The sequence below is a fragment of the Misgurnus anguillicaudatus genome, chromosome 4 (genome assembly GCF_027580225.2).
Source record: "Misgurnus anguillicaudatus chromosome 4, ASM2758022v2, whole genome shotgun sequence".
Taxonomy (NCBI): domain Eukaryota; kingdom Metazoa; phylum Chordata; class Actinopteri; order Cypriniformes; family Cobitidae; genus Misgurnus; species Misgurnus anguillicaudatus.
In genome coordinates this window covers 14347663-14370445 of record NC_073340.2, presented here as the reverse complement: position 1 = coordinate 14370445, position 22783 = coordinate 14347663, and the positions used below count along the sequence as shown (strand labels likewise).

The 22783-nt window shown below is 37.4% G+C and overlaps 2 protein-coding genes across 5 annotated transcripts; one reads left to right on the top strand and one right to left on the bottom strand.

The window, feature by feature from the left end:
* Positions 1-4983: 4983 nt before the first annotated feature.
* On the top strand, positions 4984-15857 carry LOC129420272 (tectonic-3). 3 transcript variants are annotated; one of them, XM_073866754.1, is made up of 15 exons: positions 4984-5678; positions 5943-6083; positions 7164-7278; positions 7366-7466; positions 9828-9940; positions 10598-10706; positions 10781-10893; positions 11440-11478; positions 11671-11745; positions 12770-12889; positions 12974-13081; positions 13292-13395; positions 13526-13678; positions 15404-15533; positions 15688-15857. In XM_073866754.1, exons 1-15 carry the CDS (start codon positions 5393-5395, stop codon positions 15838-15840), a joined length of 1860 nt encoding a protein of 619 aa, XP_073722855.1. In that variant the 5' UTR covers positions 4984-5392; the 3' UTR covers positions 15841-15857. The 3 variants fall into 3 exon arrangements, with proteins under 3 accessions (XP_073722855.1, XP_073722856.1, XP_073722854.1); XM_073866753.1 differs by having other exon boundaries at positions 4988-5678; positions 5940-6083; XM_073866755.1 differs by lacking the exon at positions 5943-6083.
* mto1 (mitochondrial tRNA translation optimization 1) lies at positions 15543-22774 on the bottom strand. 2 transcript variants are annotated; one of them, XM_055175095.2, is made up of 13 exons: positions 22620-22774; positions 21519-21717; positions 21247-21446; positions 21011-21128; positions 20627-20925; positions 19910-20022; positions 18599-18789; positions 18268-18398; positions 17481-17685; positions 17116-17287; positions 16883-16992; positions 16472-16629; positions 15543-16099 (listed from the first exon to the last, which is right to left on the bottom strand). In XM_055175095.2, the coding sequence occupies exons 2-13, from the start codon at positions 21706-21708 to the stop codon at positions 15977-15979; spliced, it is 2010 nt and encodes a 669-aa protein (XP_055031070.2). In that variant the 5' UTR covers positions 21709-21717; positions 22620-22774; the 3' UTR covers positions 15543-15976. The 2 variants fall into 2 exon arrangements, with proteins under 2 accessions (XP_055031070.2, XP_073722853.1); XM_073866752.1 differs by having other exon boundaries at positions 22687-22705.
* Between the last annotated feature and the right edge of the window lie 9 nt (positions 22775-22783).

Sequence of the window (22783 nt, the reverse complement as noted above, 5' to 3'; positions counted from 1 at the left end):
AACTCGGGTACGCACCTGCGAAACATACTCGAGTCCGCTTAAAAAGGGTGGTCTGGGGTTTGTTTCATGTGAACTCCAGATCGGTTCGCTGCTAAAGTGAACCGCTGTTAATTACGTATTATATGTAATGTCCCACCAAAACAGACGTGTGTGTTTGTGTGCATGCACTTACCTTGACAACAAAATGCATAGAATGCTTGCTTGAGTTTTGTTCTTATTTTTTAAACCTTTGGTTTTGTTTTCAAAGAAATAATACAGAAACGCACTTTCGTCCGTCTGCCGCAAACATACTAAAGTCGTTTCGATGACAACGGTCTGTCCGCCGATGTCAATTTTTGCGGAGGCATTCAGAAATCATCTCTCTGCTTGCAAAGTTAGTCAATCACGCTTGTCGTCTTCTCGTTTACAGCGGTTGCCAAGCAACACGAGAACTTGCCAGCTGCAGCTTGATGATGCAAGCGTACCGCGGTTCGGATGCAAAAATAATATGTGAACACAGTCCATGGGGGGCATGGGGAGGGGGGAGCAATCGAACTCGAGTTCGGACCAGGCAATCGCACCAAATGTGAAACCGTCCTAAGAGACAGTTCGCACAATGGGTCCAAGTTGGAATGTTTTCTTTAAATCAGGACAGCAATGTTAGTGACTGTAACATCAAGAGTATTTTACAGTAATAAACACATATTTATAACGATTTCATCAGGCTCTGGAAACATTTCAAAAGAACACAAAGAATGGCCTTCTCAGCTACCGTAGTTGCAACTCATCAGAACAGGGGATGTTTCACAATATGCGTTCTTCAGCGATCTTGCGTTATTGAGTTCTCGGTCTACGTCGTCATTAACCGTCAAAGTTCAATTCCAATTCTCAAGAACGAAGTACAGACGACCCATGAAAAAACCCAGATGTGTTCTTGATATCAAGGATTCATCAGGTGTTTCTCAATTCCAAGAAAGCAAAGAGTTCGATCTTGCCAGGTGACCTCGGAAGAACGAACTCAGGTGGTCGCGAGAACACAGAACGACGAATTGAGATGTGTGCGATCTTCCTGTTGGTCACCTGACCTCCGCCATTGTTTTGCCGCAATGACTTCTGGGGCGTAACACGATTTCAGCGTGCAAGTCTGCACTATGTACATCCTCGATATCAAGAACATATCTGGGTATTTTCATGCATCCTCTGCATGCGTTCTTGAGAATTGGAATTGAACTTCGACGGTTAATGAGAGGGAGAACATGAGGACGCAAGATTGCTGAAGAACGCATATTGAGGAACAGCCATTGAGTGCAGACTTGCGCACTGAAATCGCTTAACGCCCCAGAATTCATTGCGCCAAAATAATGGCGGAGGTCAGGTGACCAACTGGAAGATTGCACACATCTCAATTCTCACAAGTGCGTTCTGTGTTCTCGCGACCTTCTGAGTTCCTTCTTCCAAGGTCGCCTGGCAAGACGAAAACGCAAGTCCGTTCTCTGCGTTCCTGGAATTGAGAAACAGCCAGGGTGTTCAACGCATCACCGTTTCTGTTTAAAAAACATTGTGCAAAAATGTTGCAACTGCAAAACACAAAAAAGTTCACTAAGTGACAAAAGACTACATATAATAAAATGCCATTTCAATCTTCTGTTTTTTATTAACTCGCACATAAACAGTCTCTACAAACAAAGAGTGTCCTTTTACACACACTCCCTTGTCAGGCACATGCTAACTTTGTACTGTAGCTCAAAGTTATGAGATATTGATCTAAAAAATGTCACAAAAATGTAATCTTCCCTGTATTTATCCCCATATAAAATCATGAGACAGGTTTAAAGCTTACAGGTCTGACAGAATAAACGCCTTTAGAGACAAGAACTTAATGAAGTCTATTCATTTATTGGGGAAAATAAAGCACATCGTAGATGAAAAAATATTGCAAAAATTTAAAACTTTGACATTATGGGGACAGTACATATGTTTGAGTAAAATTTAAAACAACTTAATTTAACAAAACATACTCCCCAGCTGATTGTTTAATCACTGTAGACAAATAAGATGTTCTTCTAATTATAATAAAACATTACTGTTGACTGTTATAATTCAGTAAAACAATAAAAATGATTTATGTATTTTTATTGTTTGTTACAGGACTTTTGGACTCAAAATTATTGATATATATTCCTTGTGAACTTTACTGTGTGACAACCATCCCTGGTCACACTGAATTATTTGTATTATCTACTATTTTTATGGAAACTGCACCTCATTACTGTGGGGCATTGCAACATTTCTATTGCCCAGGCTGTATGGATACTAGAATAAGGAGAAAGATTTCTTCACTCATTTGCCTGGTAGAGCATTGCGCCAGCCCCGCAAAATATCATGTTTAATACATCAGGAAATAAACATGGTGATAAAACATTAACCCTGTAATGCACTGTAAGTCGCATCTGATAAAAGCGTCTGCCAAGTGCATATGTAAATTTATCGACCTTCCCTTTGCTTTGTCTTCACAATAATCTGTCAAAATTATCTGGATCACTTTAGAAAACATTAACCAAACTACTAAAGCAATTTGAATTACTTTTTGTTTTTGTATTATGAACATTGTCATCCTATAATCAACAAACATAGCATTTTTTACAGAATAAAAAACACACGTAGAAGTGTCCAGAATAATAAAACTTCACTCTAAAAATGGCTGGGCTACCCCCGACCCACAATGGGTAAACATTGGACAGAACACATACTGGGTTAAAAATTACCCCATGCTGGATCAAAAATGACCCAATGTTGGGTTGTTGTTATGCAACCATGGGGTATAATAATCCAGCAGTTGGGTTAAAACAACCCAGCATTGGGTCAATTTTTAACCAGGCACGTGTTCCGTCCAACATTCACCCACCACGGGTCAAAAATAACCCAGCCATTCCCAGAGTAATGTTGAAGAGTTTAATTATTATTATTTTCATTTTACATTAGACCTTGAATGTATTGTGAGAATGATTCAAGAGCTATGCTATCGAATCATTCTTGTAAGACTTTGATGCCATCTGGTCTGTGCAGTTTAAATAAGGAATTGCAGTCTTTCATATATATAAGAATAGTTTTTGTTATTCAATTAAATTTAAAATGGAGCATAATGACAGCCAGCTTGCATTTTGGATTCTAAAAGTAAAAAAAAAAGTTAACCAGACTTTATCAACAACTGTGTACAGAAAACCAACATATAGAAATAGCCTTTCGTATTCTTCAAGTTGTCTTTAAAACAGGGTTTAACCTATAGTCCGTTTTTAAGAATAAAACGCATTTGCTCAAGCAATATGGACTTTGAGATTGAGTCAAGAAAAGCCTTAGTTTTGGATCATTATCCTTAAAGATGTAAATCATTGTTGTGTTGTACCACATGTAAGTGAAAAATATTAATAAAAAGCACTTGTATGTTTTAAGGACAGTTATGAAAATCCTTTTGTGGAATATACATGGTACTTCCAATGCGCTGCTAACATGAAATAGAAATTGCTCAAAATTGAAAGTAAATGGATTTTTCATTTAAAATCTGTACAACCATCTGGTTTGAATGAGGATTTCAATTTGTCTTAGTCGAGTAATTGGTCAATTCTGATCTGATTGATTGAATTCACGTGTTGACCATTGCCATATAGATAGATAGATAGATCAGAAGCCACTTTTTAAAGTGCTTGCTGAAATACAGCATTAGATTGGAACTAACTTTTTATTACTGGTATTACAGTTTTTCTCAGTCGCTTTGGTACATTTCTCGAATCATCCTCGACATTTGCAAAACAATAAGTGCATTTCGCAAAACAATTTGTACAAATAACAAAACCCCAATGGATAACCTGCAAAAGCCAGTCTCTTGCTCAAAATCCTTAGTTCATCTCTCAAAAGTAAATATCTGTGTCAATGAACATGTCAGTGCCATCAGAATGACATTGTGTCATTGTGTACGGATAAGACAAATTGTCAAATTGCTTAGTCATGCTGTCAATATAATAACTATATAACTATGGCTAAAGTTTACATGACAATTATTGTATTGTAAATTGTAGGTTACACATTAAGTTATGTGGGAGTTTGATTGCAAGAGACTGGGCAAATTTAAATTTCCTATGGCAATGACATGGTCTGTCAACAAATGTCTTACATGTTGGAATATCATACATCTTCAAGTTATTTAGGCAAAAATTACATGTAACCAAATTGAAGGTTATTTAGGGTAAAAGTGGGTTACTCATAGATGGACTATATTGGGTCTATAATTTCAATTAGCCGTAATTTCAACATCTAAGTTTTTGCTTGCTGGTGACATTCCTGTCTCTTAGGGAAAGTCAAGATTCACCTGGGAGCAATTTATTATGGGACATGTATTATGACAACTTGTTCAACCATTTTGCATGTAAACACTTATACTATGAACTAATGCCTAAATGTTGTGTGGAGTGACTGTGAGACTATTCAATAGAAACCCATTATGATACATTTTGATCAACATGACATAAGCAACTGATCATGTAGAAAAGGCAGAGAATTGTACATAATCATTTGCATGGATTTAAGAAAGCATTTGCAACTTGATCAAAGAAATAAGAAACTGCTTTTTTGATGTGCACAAGTAACACAATGATGTGAGAATTGAACAAGCAGTTTTGAGAATTTCAATTCTGATCTGAGAATTGTACTAAAGCGACTGAGAAAAACTGTATTTATATTTATTTTGTTGTAACTGTGCTTTCTTATTTGCTGACATATTGTTATCAATAATAATAATAATAATAATAATTGCTTACTTAAGTTTTGGTTAAGATTTGTTTTTCGTTTGACGGTTTTTATTTAAAAAAAAAAATTGTATGTTTAATTTAGCCTGTATCTTGAATAACGGTTGGGTCAAGAAGTAATTGTTCTCTATACTGTGTCCACTAGGTGGAACTGTTGGAAGAAATTCAGATAAAGTGAGTTCAAAGCGTTCAAAACAAAGCGTTGCGCTGCTGCGCAGGCTTTTTGCAAGAATGTTTTTTTGAAACAACGCAATGTCATTTCAGATTTTAAATAGGCAGTCCCATCTTTGCCTAGTTTTACTTTAATGTCTTTACTTTATATTTAAAAATATATCCCCCAAATCAAACGAAAAGGACGTATCGCAACTTAATCGTATATTACGGTAAATGCAAAAGAAACCCGGAAGTGCTCATAGATTTTACTTCCTTAACGACGGTATCTGAGACGCTGACAAAGAGTTCCTTATGTTTGTCATGCATAACAAAATAATAAATTACGGAGTTTTAAATTCATTCAATTACAGCGAGATGACATGACAGCTTTTAACAACATTTCTAATGACGAGCGCATCGCTATTAGTATCTGAGGAGGAGTTTAGCATCATCTTTCACAAATGTCGATACATGTTTTCCGTTTCATTTTAATTCTTCATGCGTTTATTTTTTCTCCAGTGACTTATTCTCAGGACACACAGAATGTCACTGCTCAAACACCAGTGAACACTGATCTAAGTGAATACATGTTAAACGTTACGGATAACCCACCTGCAACTACTATTTTCAGAGCAGAATCATACTCGATTGTTCCATCTGCAGTCGTCGACCCAAACGCCACATTCACAGATGGTACTGGGGTCCACACCAATGATTCCATCACAGAGCACAGTACTAATCCAACGGGTGAGTAGAAAAGTATTTGTTTATGTCATTTTTTCACTTTTACAATTAAACACATTTCTCCAAAATACTTATTTTAGTGTACGAACTAACAACCTTACCGGCCCAGATCTTTAATCCGATTTGTGCATTTGGAGTTTTGGTGTATTTTCATGTCTCAAGTGACTTATTTGCAAAAAACTGCACAGAATTTTACTGGTCAGAGTACAGTGACTACTGATTTGATCAAATACCTATTCACTTTCACTAACCCACACATAATAGCAGAAGCAGCAGCAACCAGTGAGATCAGGACTGAATCAAACTCATCGGTTTCATCTGCAACGTCACAGCCAAACGCCCCATTCACTGATGGTGTTGCTGTGTATCCCACTGATGTCTATACAAGGTCTATTACAAACCCTACAGGTGAGTAGAAATAATGTGTATTACAAATCCAGTCAGGAACATGTGTGGGTCATCATAGTTCACCCAAAATCTAAACAAAGAAAATAGAAAAAATATATGTTGCATAAATTATGTTTATTTTAGGGCAATTTTCATTTTATTTTAATTTGTTTAACCAGGATAGTCCCAATGAGATAAAAAATCTTAAGAAGTTACACATAAAACAAATATTAACACAAGCAAACAATCAATACATATATTAAAACTGTGGGTTTTAAAACATTCACGTTTTCTTTAAATTAGACCATGGTAAGTTTTAAAAAATGTTCAGCGAAGGGATTTTCCAACTTAACAATGCTCCGGAGCTCATTCTTTAAAAAGGTGCACAGTAAGACGAAGCATTTTTGCAGAATTCTGAAAAGACCCTTAGAACAGTTAAGATCTGTAATTACAATTATAATAAGATAAGAGATTACAGATGTATTTTGGTAATGTACCTAACAAAGCCTTAGCCGTAAATAATCACATATGTACTTTTCTCATTTGGGACAAAGAGGTCCGCACAAGAGCAATGGTGAGTGCGCAGAGAAGCCCCCGTCACACAACATAGGGCAGCATGATATATACAATCCAACTTTTTTAATGAGGCTGAACTTGCATGCATATAAAGTACATAACCATGACCTAAAACTGAGAGGAAGCAACTTTGCATAATTATTTTTCAAAGGGGAAGATGTGATATAACCAAATGATATAACCATAAAGCCTGCCGAACAACTTTGTAAAGAATTTAGGCTCTGAGTGCGTTGTCCATAGGTCATGCCTGACCTCCCGTATGTTCTTGTCTCTCAAAGCCATTTTCTTCATTCATGTACCAAGTATCTTATATACAAAACCTTCATCAAGACACATCAGTGTGTTCAGAGATAGACAATGGAACCTGGCCGCTGCGGTGCTGTTTCAGTGCTTTCCAAATGTGTTCTGTTGGCATTCAGGTGTGGGGTTTTTTTGTGCATTGGTGTACTGTCATTTTAAAAGAGAAAAGGCAAAATTCATTAAGGTTTCTTTTTAATAAAAAAATTTATTTTCTCTCTCCTGCAGACTGCTTGTGTGATGTGACACCTGATTTCTGTGACATTGGGTGCTGTTGTGATTTCATAGACTGTGGGCTCCTAAACCTCAGCTCTGTGTTCAATGACTGCAACCAGGCCTCAGGGTAATAATCTTCACACCAGTTTTATCAAATCTATTCAAATATTATTAAATGTGATTTTATACACCTAATGGTCTTTTCCACAAAAAGGTTCGGCACATGTCTTGAGAGCTGGATGATGTTTACAGCCAATGTCGATCCAGTGCTGGTTACACTTTCCGGAGACCTGTTTTGTGTTAAGAAAGAAGAGGGTAATTTACCATACATTTTACCATACAAATGAGAAATACCTTTTTAAGTGTATAGTATGACGACTTTAAGTTTTTTTTTCTATGCTTTTTGAACATCAAATCTAAAGTCCCTGTGAAGTTAGATATTAAATGTGTTCTGAGTTTGTCACACCACAGAAAAATGTGTTATTAACCACCCAACCAAATTTGAATGCTGGAGAAAAACACCAAGTAAATAAATAAGTTAAATAAAGTCTTGGATAAATAGTCAGCATTCTCTGCTATTAAAGGGACACTCCACTTTTTTAAAAAAATATGCTAATTTTCCAACTCCCCTAGAGTTAAACATTTGATTTTTACCGTTTTGGAATTCAGCTGACCTGATCTCCAGGTCTGGCTGTACCACTTTTAGCCAAGCTTAGCACAATCCATTGAATCTGATTAGACCATTAGCATGGTGCTAAAAAATAACCAAAGAGTTTAAAATCTTTCTCCTATTTAAAATTTGAGTCTTCTTAAGTTACATCGTGTACTAAGATAGACAGAAAATTAAAAGTTGCGATTTTCTAGGCAGATATGGCTAGGAACTATACTCTCATTCTAGCGTAATAATCAATGACTTTGCTGCTGTAACATGGCTGCAACAGGCATACTGATATTATGCACTGACTGAAAATAGTCCCCTTGGTTACTTTCAATAGCAGGGGACTATTTTTAGGCAGTCCGTAATATAAATACGCCTGCTGCAGCCATGTTATATCAGCAAAGTCCTTGATTATTACGCCAGAATAAGAGTTTAGTTCCTAGCCATATCTGCCTAGAAAATTGCAGCTTTTAATTTTGTCAGTCTTAGTACACAATGTAACTACATAAAAGTCAAGTTTTTAATAGGAAAAATATCGAAACTCTTTGGTCATTTTTTTGTGTGATGCCAATGGTCTAATCAGATTCAATGGATTGTGCCAAGCTATGCCAAAAGTGCTACCGCCAGACCCAGAGATCAGCCGAATGGATTTCAAAACGGCAAGAATAAAATGTTTAACTCTAGGGGAGCTGAAAATAAGCATATTTTCAAAAAAAGTGGAATGTCCCTTTAAGTTAAGCAGTGAGGGCGTGCGCCCGTCTCTCATAACTTTTAAATACAGCTACAACCTGAATAGATGCTCGCGATTAGTTGTTTTAAGAGTAGTTTTAAGTTTCACGTTTATTTATTTATAAAGCACATTTAAAAACAGCGCATAGTCTGACCAAAGTGCTGTACAATGATGAATAAAAAAGAAATTAGGAAAATAGGAATACATAAACAAAAAACACAACTAATAATAAAAAGCAGTAATAGTAATACGATAACGGTACAGTATAAAACCAGAGGTGACAGAATTCATATACTTTACACAGTATTAAAAGCCAGTGAGAAAAAAATGTGATTTTAAAGACAGTTAAAGACAGACATAGGCCTGCCACAGCAAAAGCTCTGTCCTCTCTATTTCTTAATCCTGATCTGGGGACCAGAAGGTTTTGATCCCCTGATCTAAGCTTACGGTTGGAATTTTGGTGCTGAAGAAGCTTAAAGAGATAGAGAGGTGCTAAACTATTTAGGGATTTGTATACGAATAGCAAGATTTGATCCTGTATTGTACCAGAAGCCAATGTAGTGATTGTAAAATAGGGGTGAGGTGATCAAATTTTCACTTTCCTTTGAGGAATTTAGCAGCAGCATTTTGAACTAGCTGAAGACGCGCCACAGATTTCTTTAAGATGCCGCAGTAGAGGGAATTCCATTAGTCCAAATGCGATGTAATAGAGCATGGATGGCAACCTCCAGTGACTTTTCTGAAAGGAATGGCTTTATCTTTGCAAGAAGTCTTAGTTGGAAAAAAAACTAGAACCTACCACAGCATTGATCTTGATCATTGTTCAGAGCAGTATGGTCTTTGCAGGTAAATCTGTGTATCGAGTGAAAAGATAACCCATGCTTAGTAAAAATGGAGCCCATAGACAACATATATAAAGAAAAAAGGGCAGGTGCAAGGATGGACCCCTGAGGTACACCGTAGGACAGTTGAGCTATGGAAGATGCGACATCTCCAAAAGGGACACAGAATCGTCTATTTGTCAAGTATGAATCAAACTATTTGAGAACATTAACCTGCAATCCCACATAATGTTGTAGTCTAGACAGTAGGATGTTATGATCAAACATATCAAATGTGGAAGAGAGATCTAAAAGCACTAACACCACGGAATCAGTTACTAGCAGTATATAATTAAGTGCTAATGCATAGATTTAAAACCAGATTGAAATTTTTCATAGAAACTGTTATTGCTGAAAAAGGACTGGCGTTGGTTACATCTGCTTTATTGTTGTTTCTATAAATCTAGAAATGCAGTCTGATGTTCAAACTTCCCCTGCTGTTTTTCAATCCATTTACCTCTATCCGCTTTTGCTGAGAGAGTCTGCAGCCTTCAATAATCCGAAAAACAACTTTTACAAGGTAAACTGTGAGCTCTTGTGGGATACAGCTACTAACTCTTGTTCTGTTTTATAAAGTCTTGTTTGTTGATACGTAGACAGCAGTGTGTTTTGTTGTTGCAGCAGTCTGGGGAGGTAATTTTCTGTTTAAAAATGAGTTCCTGTGCAAAAAGCAAAGTCCATAAGTCCTGCAAGAAATCATTTATAGGTCTTTACCGTTTTTACACAAATAAAAATGATCTTTATCTATACTTGCGTTTCAGAAAAGTTCTCCATCGACACTATACATGACTATACATGCACGTTAAAGTTTTAAGTTTACGTTTAAGTGTTTTAGCTGTTTTAACTTTTTCAGCCATTTGTATTGAATTTCATAACTGAGCCCTTGGCATGAGTTAATACGGCATGTCACAGAAGTGGACAGGGTGGATCAGGATACATGTTAAAAACAAGTTGGTATAAAAACCTTATCGTAGTACTTTGGCACGTGTTTTGGGTGTTTGTGTCATGAATAAACACAAAATGTGTTTAAAAAGAGTGTTTAAACAGCTGAAACACTGTAAAGCCTGCAATACCGTCTTCATGGTATCGTTTACATTGTTCATCTTTAGTTTTGGTGTCTATAGCATACATGTATATTCACATGTATTTAATAATGCAACTTCCACCTTTATTGTAGGTTGATGACATCATTCTGATATATTACAACAGGACATCCATAGTGAGCACACTTAGACAGCCATCAACAGGCCCAGCATCATCCGCTTGTGTCAACCGCAATCCTGCAAGTATGGTTAAAACATTGTCTTTTTTTTATTGAACTAAACATCATAGAGTATGTATTGATAAGAGCTTCTGTCAGGGTTCTTGCGTTCTAGTTCTTTGTCGTGCTCTCGTACGGTGACGACTCAATCATGTGTGGAGGACAACAGTTTAAGTGCTCGTACTTACTACACAGGGTTCAGCCTACTGAGGGTAAGACTATACATATATCTGCTATTGTTTGTTGATCATTACTTTAAAAAAAAAAAAAGAATTCTCAGGTCTCATGCTAGCTTCAGTGTGTGGATCACAATATCTACCCATTATTACTGTATACTGTCTATTGAAGTTGGTTAATGAGAGCTAAGCAAGAAGCTTTTCTTTGCAGGTTTAAACAAGAACAAACACCCAAAACCGAATTTCTGTCACCTCCCAAAAGAATAATAACTGCGTAGTAAGGATACTTGAAATCTGTCTCTTGTGATCTTTACTGGCTAAAAAGTTGTATGCGTGAAATGCAGTGTCAGCTAGAAATCTTGACAATAACATAAAAGTCTACAGTTATCTCAAAGTTTTCCCATGGGTAAATTACGCAGTAAATAATGGATTCATGGAATTATTTGCAATTAATATAATTAGTTATTTCACTTGAAATTTGAATTAAAGTCAAATTTAAGCACCCCAGACACTTAAATACAATACTGTACAACTGTAAAATAATGAATGGTGTTTTGAATGTTTTGAATTGATTTACTTTAGGTTCCTGAGGCCCAAGTAGAGAACAGGCCAGAGCTGTTGGTACGTTATAGTAGCTTTATCAAGTGTAATAATATGAGAGCACATTATGTGTTTTCGTATTTTATACATTTTATCAACTATTTGCTATTCTGGTCCACTCTAATGCTTATTTATCCATCGCTTTGGAATAAAGCATCCGCTAATCTCTAAATAAAATTTTGATTGCAAATTTGATGCTTTCCATCGTCTTAGATTCCAATTTCTACAGTCCGTGACTGGCCCGAGCCACGTGAACAAAATGGCTCATGTTTCAATGTGGTATCAAAGGTTAGTGCAGAGGTTTAAGAGTATGCACTTAAAGGGACACCCCACTTTTTTTTAAAAAGTGTGCTCATTTTCCAGCTCCCCTAGAGTTAAACATTTGATTTTTACTGTTTTATTATACATTTAGCTGATCTCTGGGTCTGGCAGTACCACTTTTAGCATAGTTTAGCATAATCCATTGAATCCTCTTAGACCATTAGCATCGCGCTCAAAAATAACCAAAGAGTTTTGATATTTTTCCTATATAAAATGTGACTCTTCTGTAGTTACATCGTGTACTAAGTCAGACAAAAATATCGCCCTAGAAAATCGCAACTTTTAATTTTCCATCGTTCGTAGTACAGAATGTAACTACAGAAGAGTTAAGTTTTTAAAAACAATATCAAAACTCTTTGGTTAATTTTGATAGGGATGCACGATATATCGGCCGACATATCGTTATCGGCCGATAACTGCTTATTTTTAATATTATTGGTCTGATAGCAAAATTAGGACGATAAATGAAAGCCGATAAATGATGGATTATTTTGGTTTGTTGAACCACTTCACTTGCTCATTGCTGGCCATGTGGAGTATTGATTGGTGCTTTCTGTGACATAGCACAAAGATGACACGTGTTGCGGGCTTAAGAAGAGTATGCTACTCTAGCGCAAAGACAAGATGTCCGCGGCCTGGGAGTTTTTTTATTGTGAAAATAATATGAATATTTATCTGCCTATATATATCAGTTATCGGCCCCCAAATATAAAGAGTTATCGGCTATCGGTATCAGCCAAAATTTCCATATCGGTGCATCCCTAATTTTTGAGCGCGATGCTAATGGTCTAAATGGATTCAATGGATTATGCTAAAAGTGGTACCGCCAGACCCGGAGATTAGCTGAATGGATTCCAAAAGAGTAAAAATCAAAATGTTTAACTCTAGGGGAGCTGGAAAATTAGCATATTTTAAAAAAGTGGAGTGTCCCTTCAATTAATATGTAGTCAGCACATACATGGTCTTATGTTGTATGTACCGGTACCCACAGGTGGAATATGGGATTGAGTACACTGGCAAAGGAGAGATTGTAAAGATTACAATGAATGCAGAACTCATTACCGCAAATCCAAACACACAGTTACTGCAGAATCATACTGTTACATTTCAGGTAACTTTCTACATTTTTCAGTTTCATCTGAATCAGGTACACCTGCACTGGAGCAATTATGGTAGTGTGTTGTTTGTATTGCAGTTGGCCACATCCACTCCCTCTATGGCCACACCCACACCGGTGTCAGGTACAGAGGGACTGAAACCTGGATCTACAGTAATTGGTTGGTTTGGTGGAAAGTCACAACCTGTATCCTTCACTTTTTACTCAGATAATGGAAAACTTACAAATTAGAAGTTCGGTTTCACCCAAGATGTTGGTGTACTATTACATACTATTATTATATACTGTTATAATATATTACACATCTTTAAAAAAATATAGCAGTTTTATTTTTTAGAGTCCAGGATTTGATGCATTTCTGTAATCACTGTGTAAATTCTTTGACGTTTGTGGTAGCTGACAGTGTTAGGGTCATCTGAGAATGGAGAGTGTTTGGCAAGGCCTGCTAATCGCTCCCCTGTTTTATTCAAACAAAACATTATGACTGGATGCACCTTCAGGTACTATTACTTCAAGTTCAGGAACTACACAATTCTTTGTAGGCTTTATTGGCGTAATGTATGATTACAGTAAATGTGATAAGAGCAGCAAAATTATTACGTCTATATTTTAACTGCTATATTATCCCAGGTCCTCGGCCAGTGACTGTGGTGTGTTAAGGGCTGAGCTGATGGAGGTTTTATCAGCGGCTGCAGTGCCAGAGCTGATCAGTATGACCGCAGGTGATCAGGCAGAGAAGACTAAAGTCATCTTACAGGACTGCTCCACACCAGCCTCAGAGTTTATTTACTCTTAAATGGATAAGTATTTAGTAATATGTAATTAAGTAAAAGTTTGTAAAAAATATGGTTAAATTGTTCAATACAACTCGAATGGAGTAAAAAAAATCGGAATTACAGAATAGTTATCAAATACAATAAGCGACAATAATCTGAGAACAGTTTCCCTGACAATACTGTTCAATTACAAAATTAAAAATATGCCAGATATGCAATTAAATCCCTCTTTTGAGTGAATTCTTTACAATGAACTGCAAAGACGAATCAGCAAAACATGATAATGAATATGTTCATGATTCAGTTAAAATACTTTGGACAGCTCACCCACACTTTGTATGGAATTCAGTTTAAAGAGCGTCTTTATATTGTCACCCTGCTTCTAAGCTTTTGTTAAAAATAAAATAAAATAGATTTTAAAAAGGTGCATTGTGTAACTTTTAGAAAGGATCTCTTGACAGAAATGCAATTTTATATACCTATCAGTGGTGTATGAAGAAACCTTATGGCGCTTTTTCATTGCGTAGTACCCCACGGTTTGGGTCGGGTCAGCTTACTTTTGGGGGCTCTTCCACCGGGTGCCGTACTTAGTACCCAATACTTTTTTTTTTAGTACCACATGGGTCGGGGTTCCAAGCGACCCGAACTGATACCAAAACAGGACGCGAAAACACTGTAGATCACTGATTGGTCTGAGAGAATCGTCACTACCAGTGTCATCGCTATAATGTAAGATTAGCTTTACCTTCGCTTCCTGCTAGCTTGCGCTCGAGTAAACGCTGATATCATCTGTTTTGCTGTAAGTTTCCAAACTCCCTTTTAGCAATGGAAAACATCCACAGGTTGAGAATCGGGAACACCTTACCAGTTTTTCTTCCAGACCTGCAGTTTGTGGCGGCACATTGTGATGCGCACACTCTCATATATGCTTAAATGCAACATAAATGAAGCTCAGCGGAGCGCGTCGACTGACGCCACGGGTGTTTGTACAGAAACCGTCATATGAGAAATGTAATAAATTAATGTATGGGGATGTATAGCATTCCAACCGCTCTCACTTGAATGATGCCACAACAGTAGGCGGCACAAATATAACGACACGCCTATAATCCCTCCTACTCCGAGTGTGATTAACTCTTTCCCCGCCATTGACGATATATCTCGTCAATCAAGAGACAATGCTTCCCCGCCAATGACGAGTATTACCGTCTTTCCGCAAAACCGCAACTTTTTAAAACCGGAAGTATTGCCCTATGGCAAGCTGCTGCATGTCTGTGTCTGTTTTAAAAATCGCTCTGAATGGAATCTCTATGAAAAGTCCGTCACAAAAATTGAATTATCTCTGTTATACAAACTGTTATAGAGTGCGTTATGTCACTACAATGTCTCAGATGACGTGTTTGTCCTGTGGCCCCTAGCCGGCTACCATAGCTTCACTATGCGTTTCGAAAGGGAGGTGTGAGCTGAGGACTGGGCCATGGTTGTAATTCAGTTTCATTGCAAGATGCTGCTAAAAATCTACTCACTGGTCCTTTAAGAGGAAAACTCATATTATGATTTAAGAATGGTAACAACTACTGATTGTTGTATCTGTCTTCAGTGTTAGGAGTATTTCTCTTCATTGTAACTTTTCACAGCTTGCCAACCTCTTTGTTAATGGTAGGTTGTTTTAAAAGATTTATATGTTTAATGTTTGTAGTTAATGTATATTTTATCTGTTTTACAAGGAGTTGTGTGAGACGGGCTGTATGCTGCCTGTCTCTCTATCGGTGCAGGTGCTGTGGGCTCAGAGGGGCCTCAGGGCCCTGCCACAGAATCACATCCTGGGAGCCAAATTTGTCTTTAGCTGTGATAGACTGAAGGTGAAAGACTTATAAAACGAATACATTTATTAATATATAAAACTTACACTTTTTTTACAAAGTTTAAACTTAAAATATTGGTTTGTTACTAATTCAAAATAGGTACATACCATGTAACAATTGTACTTAAATAACACATTCTTATTGTCCACAGTGTCCCCTTCGTTCTTCTATACCCGTGACCACTGAGGTGGTGTTCTCTGAAACCACAGTTTACCCAGAAGCCCCACGGGGGGAACCTAAACCCGAATGGAAGTTTCCGTTTGCTTTTTTCACTGGAGGAGCTGGAGAGTTTGATCAGGAATAAACCAGACTTTAGTACCAGCCTATGATGGTATAATTTCTGACAAGACATAAAAATGAAATCTGTCATCATTTTTGCAGTTCTGTGTTGTTAGTTTTCCAAACACTTTAAAGTTTCTTCCAAAGTGTGAACCAAAATTTCATCCAAAGCAATTGACAGCTTTTCCTGTGCCCTGATTCCTTTGTTTTTCTTTCTGCACGTAGTTGAGCAGATGAACTATGGCTGCTGGGGTGATGCCTTGCAGACGAGTGGCCGCTCCCAACTGAAAATAACCAAATTATAGCAAGTCACTAATCTTTTTAACTACTGAGCCTAAATAATACTAAGATTCTTGGGGATAGTTCACCCAAAAATGAAAATGCTGTTTTTTGCTGTTGTTTCACTTGGAAATACATCACAACACGGAAGTAAATTTGATCGTGACTTCAGTTTCACTGGGACTTTAAGGTTTCAGGGCAATTAATAATGTTAATAAATTCAAATAATTTTTAAATAAAATGAAACACATCATGTAATTTTAGGTCAAAGTACTGACAGTCAGTCTAGTAGTGGGTGGGCATACAGATACTAATGAACTAAAACAAAGCTGTCGGATCAAACACTAATAATGCATGAAGTGTTAAAGGTGTCTTACTGTATTTGGTCTAGCTCTATCCAAAATCTCTCTGACCTCCTTGGAGAGGGACACAGGGAGAGTAAGGTAGTCAATGTCATCAGGCAAACACAAACTCTCCTCTACTTGCATTCTCTCCATTTCTCTTCTCTGCTTCTCGCAGTGAGGACGGTATAAAGCTGCAGAAGACACACAACCGCATGACCATCATACACTCTCCTATACACACATTATTTATTTAAAAAACGTTTCTAGCTCAAACTTTGTACCTTAGGACTTCACATGTTATTGCCACCTTAGGATAAATTGCATTGTGTACTCATAACTTTTGTAAGATGCTTTGGATTAAAGGAATTTGCTAAATGTTTGAATGTAAAATAATAAAAATTTTCAAAGATATATAAAGGACTTTCATTTTCTTGCATGTATTACCTTCAACTTTAATTCTCTCTGAGAACTCTAGATATGGGGATAGAAGCTTTGGGAAGGCAGATGCCAACATCTGAAAGGAAACCTCTTTATACTGCAACACCTCCTCCCCACTAAAAAAGGAATAAAATATTTTTGTTAATTTTAATATTATTTAAATTTTAAGTTCTCTAACATTAATACATGTAGATTATAATGTCTAGAGAGTAACATTTATCATTGTGATAAATGCATACTTGAGAATGGTGCTCTTATTTTCACTGATGTTGACATGTTGCAGTTTATTCCTCCAGCGAGCAGCAGGTAGTGAGATAGACTGCAGGGCAGACAGGGCCTCATTCAGTCTCCCCTGAACTTGAAGAGCTTCAGTATAGCGTTGCTTAGACACACAGCCTATCTCCTCAAAACCTGAGAAAAATGTTTTATTAGTAGCCTAAATAATTGAATTTATAATTTAAATTAAGCCTATGCCTCAACATTAAGAATAATCGCATATATAAATTAGCACTACTTAACATAGTGTTTATAAGGTTGTAGTCTAAATTTTAACCCAACTATGTATGCACTGGAAATATTTTTGCATTTAAAGTATTTTTAGTACCTCTGGGAGTAAGTCGCATGTCAGCATTGTCTGGTCTAAGTGAAGTCCTGAACTCTGCCCTGCTTGTGAACATACGGTATGGTTCTGTCACTCCACGACCAACTAGATCATCGATGAGAACACCAATGTAGCTTTGAGTGCGTGAGAGAGACAGTGAATTCTTGGAAAGAGATGTCCTTCCTGCGTTCACTCCAGCCCACAGACCCTAACCAGAGAGCAGAACAGCCAGAGTCATGATCAGTAAAAGTGCAAAACCTTTAAAGGGGACATATCATGAAAATCAGACTTTTTCCATGTTTAAGTGCTATAATTTGGTCCCCAGTGCTTCTATCAATCTAGAAAATGTGAAAAAGAACAACCCAGGAACTTAGTTTTAATAAACCATTCTATGCAAGCATGTGAAAGAACTAGGTCATTGAAATCTGGCTCCCCTTGTGATGTCAGAAGGGGATAATACCGCCCCTTAATCTGCACTATCCAACCACGGCACTTTTAATTTGACACCTTGGATAAAATGGTAAACATCCCCTGAATTGTCCCGCAGTGATACATGGCTCTGCAAAGCCCTAACAATGGCAGTCATGTATAATAGCTGGATCTTCTTGTCCTTATGTCTGCATATGACGGGAATACACCAGGACAAATGGTTATGTTAACCTGAAACATACTACTAAATTTGATCTGACGGCATAAAATTTAAATTATTGTTGTAGGCTTACAATCTAGGATCTGGGAATCACTAACATGGTTCCCCACCTTGTCCTCTAGATGGTGCAGTGTGGTTTACCTGTGCTGCTGCCTCCTCATAGCCTGTTGTCCCATTAATCTGCCCAGCCAGGAAGAGACCCTGAGTGCTCTTCACCTGCAGCCACGGATAGAGTTGTGTTGGACAGACAAAGTCATACTGCACCCCATAACCTGAAGAAAAACAACACGTTTTATGAGACCCTTCACAAAGTTGGGCTTGTAACCCGAAGGTTGCCGGTTGGAGTCTTAAATGCAGACGTCACATTTCGAATAAGGGATACCATACTTGATAATCATGTCGCTTTTATTCTCTTCTTACTCTCTATGCAAGCCTAAGCCCGTGGAAAAAGATGTGCAATACTACAATATACCTGGAGTTTGAATGTGGGCTTGCTGTAGACCTGGGATCTCTCGAATGAGGCTGAGCTGCTTATCAGGGGGCATCGTCATGGACAAACCCTGAGGGTATATGAGGTCAGAACTCCAACCTTCTGGTTCCAGCCATACCTGATGCCGTCTTCCGGGAAATCTCAACACTTTTGACTCAATGGAGGGACAGTACCTATAAAACACACACAGTGGTTGATTACAGACTGACTGCAGATGTTTCATGCATGTATGCTGCAGTCAGAATTACTGTAATTACAAGATGTTTTATGAGCCAATACTGTACATACATGTACACTCAACACTACAGTGGGTCGTCGTGCATCTAGGCAGGTGAGTACAAAATGCTTTAAATGCTACATTTTTTCACCTCTTTACAGATATTGTTACCCTTAAAATGTTTTGAATAAAGAGTGCCAGGTAACACTGCCTATAATAAAAAATGAAAATAGGGATGCACCAATGCTTTTAAAAAACAGCTTTACATTACATTGTAATACACACATAAATTTCTGGTTCTTAAAGGAATAGTCTACCCTTTTGGCATACCAAACTATGTCACCACCTCAACCCAGACGAATTAATACATATCTATCTTTTTTCAATGCGTGCACTGTACAGCGCGTCGTGAATGTGTTAGCATTTAGCCTAGCCCCATTCATTCCTAAGGTACCAAAAAAAAGTTTTATTTTGTGGCACCATACTTACTGGTATAACTCCTCATGTAACAGTCTTTAAATAGGGAAAACACGGAAGTGTTTGGTGGCTTCCCTGTTTGGTACCATAGGAATGAATGGGTCTAGCCTAATGCTAACACATTCACAACGCGCTGTACAGTGCACGCATTGAAAAAAGATAGATATGTATTAATTCGTCTAAGTTGAGGTAATAACATAGTTTAATACGGCAAAAGGGTAGACTATTCCTTTAAGAATAAGAGCAAATTTAAAATATGCATTTTTGTTTTTTAATTGTTTTGCATTACTTTTATTAAACAGGGTAGCTGTAGCTCTCTAAGTTGCCATTTTGGCATTTGTCAAGACATCAAACATAGTTTTTATAAAATCCCAAACTAAAAAACATGTAATTACAAGGTTTTTCTAGCCTTACTTATAATTATTGCATGATGTAATCACATCAAAGCCAAGGGGCTGTTCACATATGATGCATCTTTGGCCATTACAGAATCTCAGTTGAAACACAAGATGACACAATGACTAGTTTGACATCATGTCAATCTTCACGTCCACAGTTAAATGTAATAACAAATCCTGTCTGAACTGCTCTGAGATTACCTGGGTCCTTTAGTGTCTTGGTGGATGTGTGAGTTCACATGGATGCTCTCGTTCACCACTCTTTCTACTCCAGGTGTTGTGTACGTTAAAAAACATGGAAGTTGGTCCTCCGGCTATAAGGAAAATGACCACAATCAACATTTTACTCAAATAAATCTAAACTATTATTACACTTCATTCAGTACTTTATTTGAAAAAATATTTACTTTATTTAAGATATCTTAATGTAAAATATTATGACATACATAGCTTTTATGATTGAGACTAGTGATGGACCGATATATTGCAGAGGCCGGTATATCGGCCGATATTTAAACTTTTTCATTATCGGCGGATAAATCTATTCAATCGTCCAGTAAATTTCTCTATTACTTAAATTTGTTGTTTGTAAAGAAAAGACACTCAGTGTCATTCAATGTAAAGCCTAGGGATGTTCCGATTGATCGGCCACAGTTCGGTATAGGCCGATAACGGCATTAAAATCCTCATCAGTACTCGCTAAATTTGCCGATCTCATGAACCGATCTTTCTATCTAGAAATCAACTGTCACACACAACACCACACTGTTTCAACACACTTATTCAAACAGTACCATGAGATGTCAGATCCACATTAATTATGTCTCTTTATGCAAATAATTTATTATGTAAATATGTTTTACTCTTATTTACTGTAATTACATGTGTGTTATATCAGCCATACCATATCGACTGTACCTTGCAGTTTGTGTGTGTATTAATGAAGCTGAATGGAGTGGGCTTTTCATCGGGCAAGCGAATCTCGGTGAGGGAGAAGTCAATAGTATCTTTAAGGATTCTGGGAGGAGTACCAGTCCTGAGTCGGCCAACCTTCAGTCCCAAAATCTCTTTCAGACAACGAGAGAGACCCACGCAGGAAGGAGGATCACCCATTCGGCCCCCTGGAGATGAATTCTGTCCCATGAAGAGAGAACCAGACAGGAAAGTGCCAGTGGTCAAAACCACAGAGCCGCAATGGATTTCACCCCCTCCATTAGCTGCCAGAGAAAATGTATGGTCACATATCAGCAGCATACTATTTAATGAGTACACTTTATTCATTGACTTTTTGATTATCTTTACCCAAGCGTATTCCATACACTTTATGTCTTCCAGGTTTATCTGGGTCAGCTGTAGACACCAGAAGATCCTCCACCGACCCCTCCAAGATGGTCAGTCTCTCTGTAGATAAAAGCTCAGACTGTAAGAGAAAAGAGACCATGATCATAATTGTACCATAAGTTACTAGTTCTGTACAAAGCGAAGTGGCTAAATCAGCTCTGCACAAATAAAAATAAGTAATACAACAAGAATTCAACCTGTATAAAGTCTCTGTAGCGTCCACGGTCGAGCTGAGCCCTGGGGCCCCATACTGCAGGCCCCTTACTACGGTTAAGAATGGAGAAATGAATGCCAGCCCAGTCACCTGCCCGTCCCATCACACCATCCAGAGCGTCGATCTCCTTTACCAGATGACCTTTCCCCACACCTCCCAGAGATGGATTACATGAAAGCGCCCCTACAGGTTACACAAAAAATTACATTTAGAGGTCGATCGACTGAATGGGGTTACAAGGAGTCCTTCACTCACCAATAGTTTGTATTTTCTGTGTGATTAGCAGCGTCTTTGCCCCAACTCTGCTGGCTGCGGCTGCTCCTTCAGTCCCGGCATGACCCCCACCCACAACGATGACGTCATAATGTTGAGTGTGGACTTCAGCAACCGGAATGGAGCAGGTTGATAAAGCCTTGCGTAGCACATGCAGTCTTTTTACAAACATGGGTGCTGTCTGATATAGTAAAGGAAGTAATTTTTAATCTTTGATTTTCAATCTTCATTTAGTTTTAGAATACTTTAAGCAAAATACCTCCTACAAATTATACCATACATTTTGACAAAAAAAAGTGTAAATACTGTGACTCTCTGGTGCTTTTAAAGCATTGCATTGATTTAACAAGCACAACACAGCAATAGTAGAAAATGGTAAAGTATGTTTTTAAACCTACGGTAGTTAAAAGAAGCCACAAGTCAAAATGACCTATATGGTAGGTGCTACCATAGGTGCTGCTAAAAAACCAATAGACACCATCATAGAAATTCTATTGGATTTATTGGTTTTAATGGGAATTAAACTATAGGTCTCTGCTGGTCTCTACTGGTATGTGTTGGGTTCTATCGGTAGGGCCATTAAATCCTAATGGAATATGTCCCAAAACACAATACAAAAAAATTGTAGTGGTTTTAATGGTAAAAGCTAATGGTTCCTATTGGTATTTTAATGGAAACCATTAGGAATTTCTGTAATGGTTTTATTTATTTTTTCAGCACTTCATTACATTTTAAAATGTTTAAATTTCACGGTATTTAATGACAAAATACACTAGGTTTTAAAGTATACTTTACAACTAAAACATTTTAGGAAAAAAATGCTGTTGGTTTAATTTAAAATGTAACGTAATAGACTTTACATCGACTACAATCACTTTTACATCATTTGCTTAAAATGAATGGCATTTTTCAGAACTAACTTCTAAATAACTAACGAAAATACAATAGTTTGTAAATATACGTTTAAATGCACGTTTTATGGTATTATATAAGTCAATATACGCTACAGTGTCAATTTATCATCATGACACATAAGGCATGCATTCCGATGTAACGCAGTTATATCAAACAAGCGATACTCACTGCTTTTGATGCGATTTATTATATTTAAATAAGATTATTCGTTGATATCACAGTGAACATCCCCTACACGATCAAACACAGTGCGCGGCCATCTTGCTGCAAATTAATACCGTAATAACCGCAATAGACACGCCATGTACCGTAATACTGTGACAAGGGGGCGT

Coding starts and splice junctions, on each gene's coding strand:
- mto1 (XM_055175095.2), bottom strand. CDS start 21,708: ATGTTTGTAAAAAGACTGCATGTGCTACGCAAGGCTTTATCAACCTGC. Junction 17,288..17,480: donor CATGCGACTTACTCCCAGAG/GTACTAAAAATA, acceptor CATTTTTCTCAG/GTTTTGAGGAGATAGGCTGT. Junction 16,993..17,115: donor AATAAGAGCACCATTCTCAA/GTATGCATTTAT, acceptor TTCCTTTTTTAG/TGGGGAGGAGGTGTTGCAGT.
- LOC129420272 (XM_073866753.1), top strand. CDS start 5,393: ATGTCGATACATGTTTTCCGTTTCATTTTAATTCTTCATGCGTTTATT. Junction 7,279..7,365: donor GACTGCAACCAGGCCTCAGG/GTAATAATCTTC, acceptor TTCCACAAAAAG/GTTCGGCACATGTCTTGAGA. Junction 7,467..9,827: donor TTGTGTTAAGAAAGAAGAGG/GTAATTTACCAT, acceptor CTATAAATCTAG/AAATGCAGTCTGATGTTCAA.